Source organism: Tamandua tetradactyla, chromosome 3, assembly GCF_023851605.1.
Source record: "Tamandua tetradactyla isolate mTamTet1 chromosome 3, mTamTet1.pri, whole genome shotgun sequence".
In the NCBI taxonomy this organism is placed as follows: domain Eukaryota; kingdom Metazoa; phylum Chordata; class Mammalia; order Pilosa; family Myrmecophagidae; genus Tamandua; species Tamandua tetradactyla.
The window spans coordinates 6,848,697-6,865,917 of record NC_135329.1 but is presented as its reverse complement, the minus strand read 5'-3'; the positions used below and the strand labels follow the sequence as shown (position 1 = coordinate 6,865,917).

Here is a 17,221-nt window from a genome sequence, read left to right as displayed (position 1 = left end):
GCTGTGACTCTAAACCTTTCAGGCAGCCTGGCAATACAATCATTCCTTAAATGTGTATATATTATTTGCATTTATGTATATAGTATATCTGTTGGCCCCTGGATGCTAGGAATTAGGAACAGATATAAAGTAAAATTGGATTCTAGGAAAATAGAATAGATGATCACTGAGTAAACTTATATAGGAAGTAAATTTAAGAAAATTCATTCTTCAGTGTTCATGCCTAACTTCTTATCAATTCCAGCTGTAGGTTATGAGGATTAATCAGCATGAATGTTAAGGGCTAAGTAATTTTTGTTTGTATGTTCATTTACTTCCTTTTGGATCCTGTTTAATAAATACTTGAAAGACTTATATTTGTACTCTTAAGTTACACATGTATTTTTTCCCTCCTTATAAAACAGTTCGGGTTAGGAGAAAATCGAGGCGGCGATCACAGTGGGGTAAAGGAATCATTAAGAAAAGGAAAGTCAATAATTTAAAAAAGGATGAAGAGGACACCAAATTTGCAGACTATGAGAACCATACGGTGGACAGGAAATTGCTAGAGAATGGAGAGTTTGAGGTAAGCACTGACTGCCATGAGGAAAATGGAGAGGAGACTGGAGACTTATCAATGACCAATGATGAGTCATCATGTGACATCATGGACATGGACCAGGGGCAGAGGCTTAACAGTGGAGCAGGCACAAAAGAGAACTTTGCATCTACTGAAGAAGAAAGTTCAAATGAATCCCTACTAGTCAACAGCAGCAGTTCTCTAAATCCAGAACAGACATCTAGGAAAGAGCCTTTCCTTAAAAGAAACTGTTTGAATGGTGAGGCCTCCACTGACAGTTTTGAAGGAATACCAGTTCTGGAGTGCCAGAATGGCAAAGCTGAAGTAATTTCTTTTTGTGATAGTGGAGATAAATGTAGTTCTGAACAAAAGTTTCTTCTGGAGGAACAATCAAAAGAGAAATCAGAAACTTCAAATGAAAATCATGGAGATGATCCTGAGAAAATAGATGCACTGGAATGTAGCAATAATGAGAAGTTAGAAGCTGGCCATGATGTGGAGGTTAAAGATGCAGAACTGGATAAAGAAGGTAGAACTACTATTTTTTTAAAAAATCTTCTCTGAAGTTTTAAATTCCAGAGTAAATTCATTGCATGTTTTTGTCTGGTCCCTACTAGCAACAATTGGTGAATAATTATACCCCTTTGAGAATCTGTTAAAGTTTTTATACCTTGCCCTAGAAAAATATATCCATATATATAGTAAATTTTGCTGCAAGTTTCAGAGGGTTTACGGTCCAAAGTGCATTGCTTTCCTAGTTTCTAAGACTTCTGCTTTCTATCTGATATCCCTATCCTAAGGGATTTATGACTAAAACCTAAGTAAATCCGCAGGTGTTGAGATGGAATTCAAACAGAATTATTGGCATTAGGTAGATCAAAGACTGAGATATTAGCAGTATAGTATTAGATTCAAATAAACCTATATTAAATCACCACTCTTCATTATAATCATGGGACTTTGAGCTAGTCACACACTGTAAGTTAAACTTTAGATGTTGCTCAGGGTGTTATTGCAGGGATTACATAAATTAGGTATATTAATTGCCTCTTTGTTTATCATTATTCTTTAGCCCAGAGTAGGATGAGATGAGTTGGATATCTAACCTGCTCGATAAGTATACATTTCCATCCTGGGCAGATATTCTTCCTCTCACTAGGTTATCTTGAAGTGTTACCATGTTTTCTAGATTGTATGGAATATACCGCTTTAACCTGGGATTTGGGCTAGGTGGGACAATTTTTGTTGCCAGTTTACTTTTGAGTCCTTCAGTAGAATTAGGAAGTAGGACAGTATGATTCAAAGCTTTAGGATTCCTCTATTCGGTAAAGAAGATTTGCTGTACTTAAATGTTAATATTCTTTTTCCTCAATATTTAATAATAGAATGTAGTTTTAAGAGCAGGATTTATTCTGGGCTATCCACATAGGCAGAACTTTAGAAATGTATTTAAAACAAGAGTTAAGTAATAAATGGGACAGAATGGGAAAAGGGGAGAAGTTTAAGGTGTTATGAGGCAGAATAGATGTAGTGGGAAGGGGTCCATTTAATGCTACTTTAACGTTTTAGTAAGCTTGCAGAAAAGTTTTAAATTAATGTTATGTTCAATTTGCAGTGTATAAGCTTTAAGATAATATGTTGTGTGAAAGTGTTACTTGAAGTTTTCTTTCAGAATTGTCAGGGAAGCATTACCTAGTACAGTGGTCCCTGATCCAAGTTCTCAGGCCTCTAGAGGTCCCTGGATATGGTAATGAGGATCTGTATGGGCCTAACGTTAGCATATATTATTAAACTATTAGAGCTGCCTATCGTATATAATTTCTCTACTATATTATGGTAATTTTTTAAATTCATTTTTGTTTGTTTTTTGGTATTTATTTTTTAAGGCAACATTTTAGTTCTTTTATTGTTTAATCTACGGCGCGGCAGTGATGAGCAGGAGGAGGAATTTAAAGAGGACTCATGTAGAAAGGAGGAAGGGCCTCCTTAGTAGTGTCCCCAGCCTGGGCCAGGTGCTGGGCAAAATTTTTAAATAGTGGCAGTTTGTCTTTGCATTCCTTCCCCATCAGACTCCTCTTAGACTGACTAGTCCTACTTCGAATAGTGTGGGTCTCAAAGGTCTCCTTACTCTCCATACCATACAGAATGCCTGATACGGTAAAATTACGTCTCCCCTACTGAAAATATCTGGGTTGTTTTCAGTGTAGTTGGTCCCAGCAAGACATTAGGAGGAATTAGATTATATTAAATCACACTAAGTTAGGGAAGAACACTAGCCTGTTATACTCCCGGTGGGTTTATAGTTTTAAGGAAAAAATATTATAGCCCAGATTAATCTCTAATAAAATTTTAGACAGCGTAACAAAAAGAAGAAAAGAGATTTCGGCAATATTGGAGGAAATGTTGTAGGTTAGGAGGTAAATGCGTAGGAAGGTTGATCCCACTTTGTGTTAGTATCTGTTTTTCTAGGTTGTTTTCCTCCTTTAATTCAGAAAGCTTCAGATTTTAAAATGATGCTGTCATAGAGAGTGAAGACTGTTTATACGTCAGAGCATGGTGGTGGAGAACGACTTTATCATCTTTTTAGTGTACGTATTTACTAGATGATGTTCTGGTATGACTTTGCTTTCATGGTTGCAGTTTAGTTCTCTGTAATTTACTTATTCTTACCAAAAATTCACTTAAAGAATCCTTAAACCATTCCTCATTCTAAAAAAAGATATGTGGTGGTAAAATGATTTATAGTTGTTTAAGCCTGGTTTTTCTTAACTTTTACTTGCCGTGGTGCATTTTTTTTTCTTCTTTCAATTGTAGGTGCTTCTAAAGTAAAGAAGTATCGTAAGCTAATTTTAGAGCAGGCAAAAACGACAAACCTGGAACTGGTTCCAGAAGAGCCGTCTGAGCCTGTGCCACCTCTTATCGTTGACCGTGAGAGATTGCAGGTAAGCACAGCTATTGCCAGTCAGGTGTAAAATGAACAGAAAAAGATCTGAATGTGTTTGTGGGCAGTTAATGAAACTAGTTTTGGAAGTTCTTTCTTTAATAGAAATATAAGCACTTTAATAGAAATGTCAGTGCTTCTAATGAAAATGAGTTGTGTATGTTTTGAGGGGTTGAGAGATAGATATAGGAACGATATTGGTGAAGAGCTAGTCCTAGAATCCTCCAACATCAGGTGTCAGGTTATGCCATAGTCTTATGATGCCTGTTGCTTAGCCATTCAAATACAATTGTTTCAATTCAACCAATGAAATCAAACTTTATTTTATTCTTTTATCTTCTCATTTTTCTTAGAGATTGCTTGATTTATTGGTAGATAAAAGCAACAATCTAGCAGTTGATCAACTTGAGAGATTATATTCTCTCCTTAGTCAGTGCATCTACCGTCATCGTAAAGATTATGACAAATCACAACTTGTAGAGGTAAGTGCTTAATTTATCCCTAGAATAAACAAATGTATGCTTTTGCTTATTTTACAAAAAAGAAAGAAAATTATTTTGCCTAAGTCTGTATCTTTCACTGAGTAACTGGAGAATGTTTTGAAGATTTATGATTACAGTTATAGTTTGAAGAATAAAGGCTTTCTGTACCATTGTGTCTCAGGGCAGAAGTAATCTGGGATTGGTGAGCATGCCAAAACACTGAAATTTATGGGTTGGCAAATAGACAGAATAGTACGTCATAATCCCCCCTCTCTTGGTCATCCCTGGTATTGCTGACAGGGTAGATCACCGCATCATGTGAAGTGTAGCTTTGGCCTTACAGCCCTTACCAGTGCTCCTCAGGCGACCACTGCTGATCAGAATGCGTTGGCATGCGGATGATGTAGATTTTGGCAGCAAGGTGATGGTCCTGAGGCTTCCGTCAGGTGAAGTGATGAGTTACCCAAGTTGCACAGCTAAGAAGCAGAGCTGCAATTAGAATTCAGGCTTCCTGCCTCCCAAGGTTGTTAAAATGAGTCTGCAGTAACATCCCCCAGTGACTTCTTAAAGCAAATCATAGGACAGCCAGTTGTGGTAAAATTTGGAGTAGAATATCAGAGGGTCATGGCTTAACTGGATGGCTATGTGAATATAGGCCTAGAGCAGATGGAAGAGGATGTAAGTGGACAACTGAAGAGTGAGTCTGGGAATATATTTATCTAAGGAAGCCATGAGTTATAATTGAGTACACAGAAGAGAAGGATGTGATGATACCAGGAAAGCAATACTTTCATACTTGGGTGTATTTTTATGAAAAAAATTTTTTCTTTATCTTTGGGTTCTTCTGTTTTTTTTACTGAAAAAAACATGTAATAATTAGCGATTTTTTTTTTCACTGACATGGAGGTAAGATAAATGTATAAAATTGTTGATTTAATTGTAAAGTGTTCTTTCACATTTAAATGTGTTATTTTCTTTTATTTCTATGCCAGTTTAAAGAATGCAGACAGAATGAAAAAGGGATATTAAAAAAAAAAGGAGTTGGCATAAGCAATGAGACTTATTTGCCACCCCATTAATGGTTGGAAGAGAACTTAAAGACCATCTCGTTTAGTCAGATCTAGATCTATAATGCATACACATCAAAGAGTGGTTGTCCATTTGCTTAGGTACTTTTTAGAGTGTGTTTCTGGACACATTCACTTTCTCGACAACTTCAGACCATAGGAAAGTTTTGTATAATATTATAACAATCTTACATCTCTCTTCATATAATTTATATAATTAAGCCCCACTTCTGCTTTTTGAGGTCATCTGAAGAAATGTAATCCCTCATGTACTCATTAAAATGCTGGGTGACTCTTGGTTTATTTGCCTGTAGATTGTTTGTTTGGTGGTTCATCTATTAAATATTTATTTAGTGTTTTTTAGTGCCAGATACTGTCTTAGGTGTTTGGGATGCAAAAAATAAGTAAGATAAAGTCCCTGCTCTCAAGAACCATTTCTGGTATATTAAAGATTTACATTTAGAGGATGTGGTTATTTTTCATGTGTATTTGGACTTAAAGCAAGAATAAAGAAATATTGGACTTAAAGCAAGAGAACATTTAAAAATAGTTTTTGTCACTTTTTTTACATATTATTTACTTATAAAGCTATGGTAAGTTGCTAATATACAGAAATTATAGAAAAGCACAAAGAAGAAACATCACCCATATTCCATCATCTAGAAGAAACTAGTCAATATTAGTCTTTTGTATTATTTGCCATCCTTGTAAAATGTCTACACGCATAACGTGTTTAAGTGTATGAATATTTATGTAAAGATTGCAACTGTACTGTGTCCTCTGTTTTACAGTCTGATTTTTTTCCTACTCAGCAGTAAATGATAAAACATTTAGCAGTGAGTAATTGTGATTAATCGTATAGAAGAACTATTGATCACATGGTAATCTGTTTGGCCTACTAGTTCTAATAGGTGTTTAAAGGAAGAAAAGAAAACTAAATATCTTAAGTGTATTTGACATTTGCCCACTTGAATCTGTCAACTGAGAAATAACAAACTAATAGACTGCAAGGCAATAAAGTCATTTATTTGGGGGGTTTAGAATTACAGTTTAGGGAACACAGATTCAGCTGGCAACCCAAATTGTGTCCTCTCTTGGCATTTCCAAGCAAGGGCTTTTAAAGGAAGAGGATTAGACAAATTGTAGCTCATGTATATTTGGGGTACCCTAATTGTCCTTCAGGTTAGATAGTTAATTGAGTTCTTTATCTTGTGGTTTGTTTATGGTGTCCAGATGTCATTAGAATTTTGAGGAAATGCTTGAGGCTTTGCATGCTTTGGTAGTTTGTGATATCTGGCTGAGACCTGCCTAAGAGTTAGTTCCAGAATGACCTCCCAACTCCATTTTAAATCTCTTAGCCATCTGAAACTATTTTGTTGTTTTTTTTTTAACGATCAAATGTTGGAATAGAGTTCTTTACTTTTTATTATTCTGGAACCTCTTTTGTTGGTTTTTGGAGTGACTGAGATTTCATTAGCTTGAATGAATTGAATACTCTTCAGCAGTGAAGCTGCAGTCAGCATGGCACCTGAAAGCCTTGTAATCTAGGGGCCTAGTTTATGAGAGGAAGGGGTTCTGCAGCAGAATTAGCAGTGAGTGGCTTTCCTGGTGTTGATGTTGGCACTGACTCATTCTGGCTTTCTTTTTATCTTTTCAGCCCTGGTTAGAGTGGATAGAGATGGGGACGGGGTGCATTCTACTTCCCGGCATAAGCCTCACAACGCTGATCCATTCATTTTGCTTTGAGATTTAGTAGTATATAATGAGCAAGGAAGGAAAGGCTCAGACTCTGGAGTGTGGCTGTCTATATTCAGATCCTCATTCTGCCATTTATTAGCTAGCAGGTGATTTATCCTCTCTGTGCCTCAGTTTCCTTATCTGTAAAATGGGGCTAATAATAATACCTGTCTTCAGAGTTCTTCTGGGGATTAAATGAGTTAATCTATATAAAAATTTCTTAGCACTGTATCTGGCACAGTAAGTACTCTTTGAGTATCACTATCGTCATCCTCATTAGCTTAAATTTAAAATAAGAGGCTCTTGGAAGTATTCTTTGGCAGATTGTTTAACAGAGTAGCTGTTATTGTAATCAGAAAAATAATTCAAAGTTTAATTTGCATCTCAAATTCTTTCTCTAAAATGTTAGGTTAAAGTGAATTCTCCCATAATGTGGAGTACCTTTGCCATTCCCTTAACAGATAACTTCCTCTTTTTCTTTCCCTTTATAGGAGATGGAAAGAACAGTTCATATGTTTGAGACATTCCTATGAACTTTTCAAGATGAGTGGTTTATCCTCTCCAATCTGCTCCTGACAGAGCAGTCTTCTGAGCCATTCAATTTCAAATTGCACCAATTAAGTGCAGAGCCTTGGTTTTAAGTGCTCTCTCACCCATTCTTTGTCTTTGTTGAATTTGGTGCTATTGTCTCAGGTACCTGAAACCAACCAGCCTACAAGAACCAAACAGAACTTCAGAAACATGTTGAATTTTCCACAAATAAAAAACACACCCTACAGCTTGGAGATTTTGGTGCTACAGAAACTGCTCTCGCTTCTGCTCCTCTTTTTGTGCACTCTCTTAGGGAGCAGACCAGCAACACGAAGAAACTGGATGGGGCAGTTCTAACCGTGTTGAATTGTTTATACAGTGGGCAACCTGTTTTGTTTTGTTTTGTTTTTTTCTTCTTTCTATCCCCTTTATCATATTTGTTTTCTTATTCTCTGGGTAATGGACTGAAACCTGTTTTAGAGTTGGCTGTGGTATATTCTGGTGGAAAGAAGAACCTGGATGAAATCAGATTAGGCTCTTTAGAACTGCCTTTAATGTGCCTTTTTATTCATTTGAGAAAGATTAAGGCTCAGCAGATGGATGGGCTTGCTTGTAGCAGATGGCAGAATTGGAATGTTTTCTTTCATCACAACCCTGAAATAAGTTTGATACTCTGTGTCATCAAGAGGCAACTAGTATTTTGGTATAAAATGCCTGTCTTTCTCTCAGACCTCAATCAAGACACTCAGTAAGCCACGTAATACACTAAAATGGCAAATTTTCTTGTATGGGCTATTTCTTTCTGAGAAACATTTAATAAAACAGCAACAGATAATAATAATAACAATAATAATAATAATGATAGACACTTCACACACACAGGAAAACCCTTACATTTTTTGTTATTGCTGACGATGATGACCAGAAGACAGATAGATAGTCGCCATTCTTTCTTCTGTCAGTGCGTGGCAGTTTAATAGTTGCCCATGTTTGAGTTCCCAGAGAAGAATGATTTCATATATAGTAAATTGGTATACTTTTGTTTTAAAGCCAGAACTTGCCAAATGGACAGAAAAAAGGAATTTGTCAGAAGCTCCAGTTCATTTTCTGTGTATAATTCCAAGTGAGCTCTGGTATAGTCCATGAATAACAGTATTAATGTTTAAATCCCCTCCTGTAATCTTACCTTCACAACTATTCATTTTGGTTGGAACCCATTTTGGATCTTGTTGAGTGATTTCTGTGAATTGTAGTTATCTAAAATTAATTATGAGTTTCTAGTTTTATAAAAACCTTGCTTTCTACAAATTTGGTGATAGTCGAGGCAGTTGCAAAGAGGCAAAGGGAGTGCAGTGACATTTTTATCAGATGATTTTTAAACAAATAGTAAGAAATTTTGCTGACAACTTGGCTCGATATCTTCATTCATTTATAGCCGTTAGCTGCAGGTATGTCTTTCCAATATATGCAACACATGTAGTTTGGGTTTTAATTAGAGCAAATGGTCTTGGACTACTGCAGAGATTCTGAGCTACCTCAGCTTTTTGTATTTTAGTTACCAACAGTGTTTACAGAGTCCTGTAATCACTTGGCCACAGTTTACATGCTGAAGCTAAGGTACTTGTCTCTGGCTGTCTGTAGTGTGCTGGATGCCAGAGCAGAAAGCTCGCTTTGGCTCCTGCAGTAATCCTAAGTGCTGCTTTGCATTTGCATTTTACACCTTCTAATTCTAGCTTAATTTTTTTTTTAATGCCACTTGTTTTCTTTATACCTAGTCTATGACCTTTTCATAGTATCCAGTTAGTCATATAATTCAAAATGCTACCCATGTAGACACACTGTATTTTTAAGGTGGGTAAGTGCGATTAACGATGAACCATTTTAAAGGGGAGGTTATTTGAAACCTCCAATTTGATTATTGGGAGGATTTTCATGTTTTCTTTAGTATTTATTACCATCATACCAGTTCAAACTATTTTACTGTCTAATACATTAGCATTTTGTATTTTGATGGAAATTGTTACAGAATTTAAAGATTTGATGAAATAAGATGTAGCAGATTTTTTGTAGCAAGTTTCTGGTAAAAGGGTTTTTTGCAAGTCTCAGGTTCTTGCTGCACTATTTTTTTTTAAATATTTATTCCAGTTACTCTAATTCAGAAGCATTCTGTTCAAGTAACAGCAGCACTTGTGAAAGGAAAAAAAAAAAACGCACATGTTCTTAGTAGGTTACTAATTTGTACAACTTAATTAAGATTTTAGCCATCAGTGAGTTTGACAAGGGAAATTTATTTATGTTCAGCATTAAAATGCTTCCAAAAGATCAAGTTTTTAAAAAAATTTTAACCTCAATGTAGATGGAGAAATAGAAGACAACCTCAGTATGATAGGAACTGCCACTTTGAACAGTTTAGGTCTTAAAGAGAAAGCCAATCTAATGCCAAGGGAGAAAAATGAGCTGAAATTGTAGCAACTCCTCTGGCTCCAATCCCCCCCAAAAAGAAATACATTACACCAGGTTTACTTATTTTACAGCTATCTGGTGGTTCTGTAGTTTAAAGCAGCTTATGAAATATCTAAGTTGACTCAATTTTGTTTACCTTTCTGTAAGTTCTTAATTTTGCTGTACAGCATTGGCAAAAATATGTACAAAATTGACCTCTGTTCTTATTTCCTATTGTGAGCATTATAAATAAGCTCCTATGTAAAATTTTGCTCTCAGATCAGTCAAATATGTATCACAGCACAGCCCAGCAATAGTTAATGCTCAGCTGTGGGGACCGTGGGAGCTGTTTTGAAGACGATGGAACCGCACTAGGGTGGAAACTGATGGCTGTGGAGTTAATTGTGTTTTTGAACTTGAATCTCACCTGTGATTTTTTGTTGTTGTTTTGTTTTATGTCCTTTCATGACTTGATTTTTCTCATATGCCAATGTATTTGTAGGTTTACTGGATTTTATTTTTAGGGAATGGGGTGGTAATTTCTTATCTTCCCATATTTTGATTAAGTTGGTTCAGCTATGGTGCTATTCAGTAGGTATCTTCAGTGTCAGGTCCCGTAGCTGAATGCCATTGTTATTATAATTATTATTTGTAATCACATTGTAAGCTTGAATTAGGGCTTTACCTGCATCTTTTGTATCTTGTACATTTGGTTCTCTAGAGTTTGGGAGTCCTATTTGGTTTCAGTCATGTACGTCTACTTTGTAGATTAAGTAGACTTCATCATCTATGGTCTATTTCGATTTGTAGTTTAATTTAGAATTGTGTTAAATTGATGTTTTGCATTTGACTTCATTTTACGTTAGTTTGAAGTAAATTATTTAATTTTTAAATTCTGGAATTTGAACATTTACTGTAATTTGTAATATAACTGCTGTGAAATACTTGAATAAAGATGACAAGAAAATATCTTTCTTTAGTTTAATTATGATTACTGTTTCCTGCAAATACAGTGCTACTATTCTAGCTGAATTCATTCATTCTACAGCTAAGGCATATTGATATTTATTATGCACCAAAAAAAAAAAAACTTGTTATATGTTCCATTTAGATTTTTAAGTAGCTTTCAGCAGTTTTTAACTGAAAGCTTTTCTTTTGAGGAAGTGGTTTTAATTTCAACTGAAGGTTGTATAAAATATGCTGCATAGGATCACATTTTTCTAATTGGAAAACTTTGTTATAGTATACTATTGGTAGTTGCTTGTTTATTTTATAGTATTTTCCTTTTTATCAGATCACTTTCAGCATGCTTTGAACAGAGCACATAATTTAAGTATGGAGAGGGATTTCATACGAGAATTTCAGAAGACCTGTTTCAGGTGAACAGACTGTTCTTGGCTTCAGAATGCCTGTGTTTCTGCTGTCTGCCAAGAAACACCTTTTCATGCTCCTGTAGTACAGTAGGAACATCTTCCAGAATAGAAACCCTCAGTTTTCTTGTCCTTTTGTTTTTTTTTCCTTATTAAACTTTGTTTTAATGGGTCTCAGAATTCTGTGACAGATTTTTGGTCAAATTGTTCCATTTAAAAAGTTCTGATTTTAAAAATGAATAGCTGTCTCACAAAAATGTTCCTTTCCTTCTGAAGGTTTTATGATGCATTGTTATTGTTAACCATTTTGACCACTAAATGTAAATGGCACTTGAAACAAACAGTTCTCTGAGACAAGTTCTTCCACCATTGATTTAAGACTGGGGTGGCAGGTGTTATGGATAATATTCATTTAGTCTTCTGAGCTCTCTGGACAGACTTGGTGCCCTGGCAGCTTCAACAGCCTTCTTGTCCACTGCCTTGATGACATCCACAGTTGGTCTCATATCATGAACAGCAGAATGACCCAGAGGAGGGTGAAGCTCTCAACACACGTGTGCTTGCCAAGAACTACGTAGACAGTGGCAGTTCTAGATTTCAAGAATCTGGAACCATCTTCCAGCTTCTTATCAGAACAGCAATCAATCTTCAGTTCAGCAAACCTGCAAGTAATGTGAGCTCTGTGACAACCCAGTATAGGAGCAGAGCCAGCTTTGGCCTGGATGGTTCAGGATACTCGTTTGAGCAATGACGATAGCTGTTTCTTTGATGGGTCATTTTTTGCCATCCCCAGCCACATTTCCATGATGCTATTGACTTTAAGTCCATACTGTCTCCAGAAAGACCTTCATTCAAAGTTTCATGGTTCATTCCAACAGACTTTACTTCAGTTGTAACATTGACTAGAGCAAAGATGACCACCATGCATGGTTTGAGAACATCAGTCTCCACTCAGCCCACAGGGAAAGTACCAATGCCACAATTTTGTAGGCATCCTAGAGGGGCAGACACAGGGCTTCTCAGTTGGACAAGTAGGTACAGGATGCAATCCAGAGCTTCAGGCAGTGTGGTTCCACTGGTATTGCCATCCTTATGACTGAGTTTCCATACCCTGTTAGCATTTGGCTCCAGCATCTTGTCACCATTCCAACCAGAAATTTTCTCAAATGCTTCTGTATGAGCTTTATAGCCAGTTTTCTTAATGGAGGTGCTGACTTCTTTAACAATTTATTCATATCCCTTATGGGTGTAGAATGGCTCAGTGCAATCCCATTTTGTCAATACCAGCAGTTTGTCATTTCACAGCTAGACTGTAAGCCAGAAGGTTACGCTCATGTTTCGGACCATTCTTGGGATTACTCCTTTCACGCTCACCAACACCAGCAGCAACAATCAGGACAGCACAGTCAGTCTGACATGCGCTTGTAATCATGTTTTTTATAGTTTTTGTGTCTTGGGGAACATGATTCTTGCTCATCTCAAAATTCCACAGGAAGAGATTGTTGTGATTCCACATTCACATTTGGCTTTCAGTTTATCCAAGACCCAGGCATACTTGAAGGAACCTTTTCCCACCTTAGGGGCCTCCTGTTCACACTTTATGACAGTTTGTCAATTCAACCACGTTTGTAGATCATGTGTCCAGTAGTGGTGGACTTGCCTGAATCTGCACATCCAGTGACGACAGTGTTGATGTGAGTCTTTTCCTTTCCCATTTGGCTTAAGATACAGTGATGGCTTTCATGACACCTGTGTTCGACAGCAAACCCGTTGCAAAGAAAGCTTCTCCAGTTTTTGAATTACAGTAAGAAGAAACAGGTTGACTTTGAGTAAAACTTTGTTTTTGATTTTGTAAGTTGTATAATTTTTACTTTTGATTGTGTATGTTTATCAAAAGACTGGTAATGATAAAACCTGATAAACAGTAGATGGAAAAAAACCTCTACCTGTATGTTTAGGTATGAAGTGTATAATTGCATCAACTTTTTAGGGCTCTGGAGATGAAACTGGGTTTTATATATCCATTTGTATTTTCCATAGTATGCCAAACTACAGTAAAATGAGAGACTAATCTTTAAATATCTGTTTCATATTATCACTATGCACTGAAGCTTTCAAAGATACTTGTTTACTACTTTTTCAAACATAGATTCCCTCTCCTATCCCCATATTCATTACATCTGTTATGTCCTATGCGCAATGCTAGATATACAGTATATACATATGACACATTTTCTGCCCTTTCATAACTTATAGTCTATCAGGAGAGTTTGGTGCTTATACCAGTAGTAATGATTCAGGACTCTGATAGAAGAAACTAGAATAGTTTCTGGTAAGGGAACCAATTCTGTTTAGGAATGGGGAAAATGAGAAAAGGCTTCTGAGAGAGTTGGCATTTTGCTTGGTTTTGCCTCTATCTGGCTTTTCTGGAGTGTAGCCCCACTTCACCAAAACTTTTTCTTGGTTTCTTGTGACCCTTATTATTACATTATAGCATTCCATTCACAAGTTACCCTGGAGTAGCTTCATCTATTGAAATCTTGTTCATATTTCATGTCTAGGCTTAGATTCTATACCAACACTTCTCCCTTGCCAATCCTTCCTTCTCTGAGCCTAACTGTGTTTTGTACTGATAACACGTTACTGATGTTATACAGATTTTAGTTCATTCAACAGATACTTTTATCTGCTTAGTGCTGAGGCTAAGCCAAGATGAATAATATACTAAATAATGTTTTTAAATTTTTTTTCCCCATGATAATGTTTTTTTTCCTTTCCAGCTAAAATTCTGTGGGGAAGGGATGCAAAGGAAGATTATTTCTCCTGTAATCCCTGCAGAAATTTAGAACACTGCTGGGCACATAGTGGATGCTTATTTAAGACCTTTTGGTTTGACCGAGAGGGAAAGTTGAAATTTTCCTAAATCATTCTGTCATTCATTTGATCAGTATATTTTGAGCACCTGCTATGTACCAGGCACTATTGGAGATGCCGAAGATAAAGCAGTGAACAAAGCAGAAAAAATTTCTTCATGGAGTTTTTCCTTTCCAGATTTCTGTTAAGGTGGATGAGGTTTCAGATTATTATTTTAAATAAATTTTCTTTTGTCTTAAAGCACTGAATGAAGCATTTTGTTAAAAATTTGCCAAGAAAAAAAATTTTTGCTAAGAACTCTCTTCTTTCCTCCTTGCTCTCCTTATATTCCCTTTTTTTGTGAATAGATTCATAAACCACTAAGTACTCAAATCCTGCAACCTAGATATCATCCTAGTTTTGTCCTTTATTTATGGCCCATTTCATTCTAATCATGCCACATGTTCTGTTGACTTCTTTTCTGCCCAGCATGTCTCATACCCATCACCCCTCCTCCATTTTTATTGGTGCTTAGTTTGGGCACTGGTTTTGTCTGGACTAGCCCAACAGCTGTTAGTTCAGTAAACATTCAGTGCCTACAGAGTGCTAGTACAGAGATGTACAAGACAAAGCGTTTGTGTTCAAGGGACTGGAGTGCTTTAAAAATACATAGCCTTTGAATCCTCTGAGAACTTTAGGAGATAGGTGCTGTTATCCCCATTTTTACAGGCCAGGAAACTGAGATCTGGGTTAAATAATTTGACAAAGGTCGCACAGCCAGGCAGTCTGGCCTCTGAGTTGTTGCACTTAATCACTATGCTTGACTGCTTCTTGGGATGGGGAGCAGACAGACACACAGATGTAACATTTCAAAACAATAACAATATGGCATGTGTTGAGATTGAGTTATGCGTAAAGTGTACAGAGAAGGACCATGTAGCCCAACCTCAAGGGTTCAGGGAAGCCTCCTGGGAAACCTGATGTCCATGGAGAGTAAGGATTCATCCAGATGGGAAAGGGCTTCCATTCCAGAAGAATAACAAAAGCACAGACTGAGAAGTGATATAGCGTGACTGCTGCATAAGAAAGTATAAGCAGTTCATAACTTCAGATTAACATCTGTTTAACAAATTTATTTCAGCACCACTGTTTGACAAACACAATTACTGGCACCGGAGTTAGCAGCTGAGGACAGACAGTAAGATTCTGGTTCTCTTGTTGCCTACCATCTAGTGGGCAAAGAGTAAACCAACAAGATGTTAACTACTAGTGCTAAATTCTTGGGTGACAATAAATAAGATAGTAATGGTAGCAACAAGCATCTGAATGCCTGGTACTATTTTGGCATTGGCTCATTTAATCACCACAGCAGCCGAGTGAAGTAGGTACTGTTCTTGGTCCCATTTAGCAGAAGGGGAAGATAATGAGTGATTAAGCATATCTCTCAAGGTTACACAGCTACCTGAAATTTGGCTTTGGCTTCAGGGCTTGGATTCTTAACTGCTAGGTTACTCTGCCTGGTGCCTGAGGGGGTTTATTTAGTGTGAATGGACAGCAGAGTTGTCTCTAAGAAGATGACAGTTAGGCAGCTAACCAAGGAGAAGCCATATCATCTCCCACTTTTCCCATCTAAATCTCTTCCATTGATATTATTATGTATAGTAAAAACACTTAATAGTATGGGTGCTGAAGCCAGCCTGCCCCTTGGCTGTGTGGCAGGTGGCAGGTCATTTCACCTCTAAGATGGGGAATAATGAAAACAGAAGCCCCGTGGTTACTGGGAAGACGACATATCTGAGTCAGCACAAGTAAAGCACTTAGAACAGTACCAGGCATATAGTAACTGTTCAATTTAGTTATTATTACTCTGTTACTGCTGCAGTTACATGCATCCATCAACATGTTTTTATGGGTTAAAAATGTACATAAATGGAGGGGGCAGGATGGCATCTTAGTGAGGTGTGGGATTTAGTTCGTCCTCCAGAGCAGCTAGTAAATAGCCAAGAACAGTACAGAACAACTTCTGGGGCCACATCAGTGACCAGACACACCGTGTAACCCAGTCTGGACCAGGTGGACTGGCTGAACTGTAAGTCCCCCAAGCTGTGGAGGCCGATGCCCGTCCCCCACAGGCATGACTTCCTGAGGGGAACAGAAAGAGACTTTATTAGCAGCAAAGGCTTACCTCAGCCAAGCTCCAATTGCAGAATTAATTAACAAATTCTGACTATGAAAATAGGCTCCCAGCTCAGATAAATGTGGAATAAGTGATAAAGGCACTAGGAGTTTTTGCCCCGGCAGAGAGAAGGCAAGGCTGACATGGGGTGGGGGGACAGAGGCTTTTTGAGTTGGACAGCACATAATACTTGAAAAGGGCTGAACCTTAAAAAAGGGACACATAGACCCTGGAGATACACAGAGCAACTACCAACCTAAACTCTTGATTGACAAAGCCCAAGGAGCAGAGTCCCTCCCTTTATTTATTTATTATTATTATCATTATTTTTTGCTTTGTTCCTACAACTGCAAGACAACTTAGTCTCCATCCCTGCCCAAGGCAAGGGTGGAATTAAGTTTATCTGAGAGACAGAGTAACTAGTTAGGTGAATGGAGTTAAATTGCTAAGGGCTGTACTTTCCCCCAAGAGAAAGGTGGGGCCAGCTCAAGCGGAATCCCTTCCTCAAGGAATTCAGACCCCGGGAACTGGAAAACTGAAGCAATTATTGCCAACCTCTAACCTCTCCACTGTCTCAAAGACATGGCCCAGTCAAAGGAACAAACCAAACAATTCAAATGAGATGCAGGAGTTGAAACAACTAATTCAGGATGTTCAAACAGACATGGAAAATCTCATCAAAAATCAAATCAACATTATTAAGAATTACTGATTATATATGTAGAATGGAATGATATGCTAATGATATGCAGGATAGGAAAAGCACAGAGCATGGAGACTTCACAGGAAAAGTGTCAATCATCTGGGTCTCACCCTCAGGGAAAACTGATGCTGGTGGCTCTTCCCTCCTGAGATGTGGGCTAGTCCGGTCAGGGAAATCTGACTGGCATCTATAATATCTGAGGAGACCTTCCTCGAAAAAAAAAAAAGAAAGCAAAAGAAAAGTCTCCATATAGGCAGGGCGAGAAAAAGAAAATCAAGAACTGAAAAACTGTGATCAGTTAAACTGAACCTATGCTAGAGGTCTAGAAAAAGTTGACCTGAATATAAAAGGGCAGATAGA

General features: G+C 37.3%; 1 protein-coding gene and 1 pseudogene across 5 annotated transcripts in view; both read left to right on the top strand.

Annotated features, from left to right (window-relative positions):
- Positions 1-13,150, top strand: part of ATAD2B (ATPase family AAA domain containing 2B) — a 215,998-nt gene extending 202,848 nt beyond the window's left edge. For 2 of the 5 annotated variants that reach the window (XM_077152215.1, XM_077152214.1), the window contains exons 26-29: positions 405-1,088; positions 3,374-3,501; positions 3,854-3,982; positions 7,278-13,150. In XM_077152215.1, the coding sequence (XP_077008330.1) occupies positions 405-1,088; positions 3,374-3,501; positions 3,854-3,982; positions 7,278-7,319 (983 nt within the window). In that variant the 3' untranslated portion in view covers positions 7,320-13,150. The remainder of the gene's footprint in view (positions 1-404; positions 1,089-3,373; positions 3,502-3,853; positions 3,983-7,277) is intronic. The other 3 variants (XM_077152217.1, XM_077152216.1, XM_077152218.1) reach the window with 2 other exon arrangements.
- On the top strand, positions 4,365-7,268 carry LOC143676677 (U6 snRNA-associated Sm-like protein LSm6 pseudogene; annotated as a pseudogene).
- Positions 13,151-17,221: the final 4,071 nt, after the last annotated feature.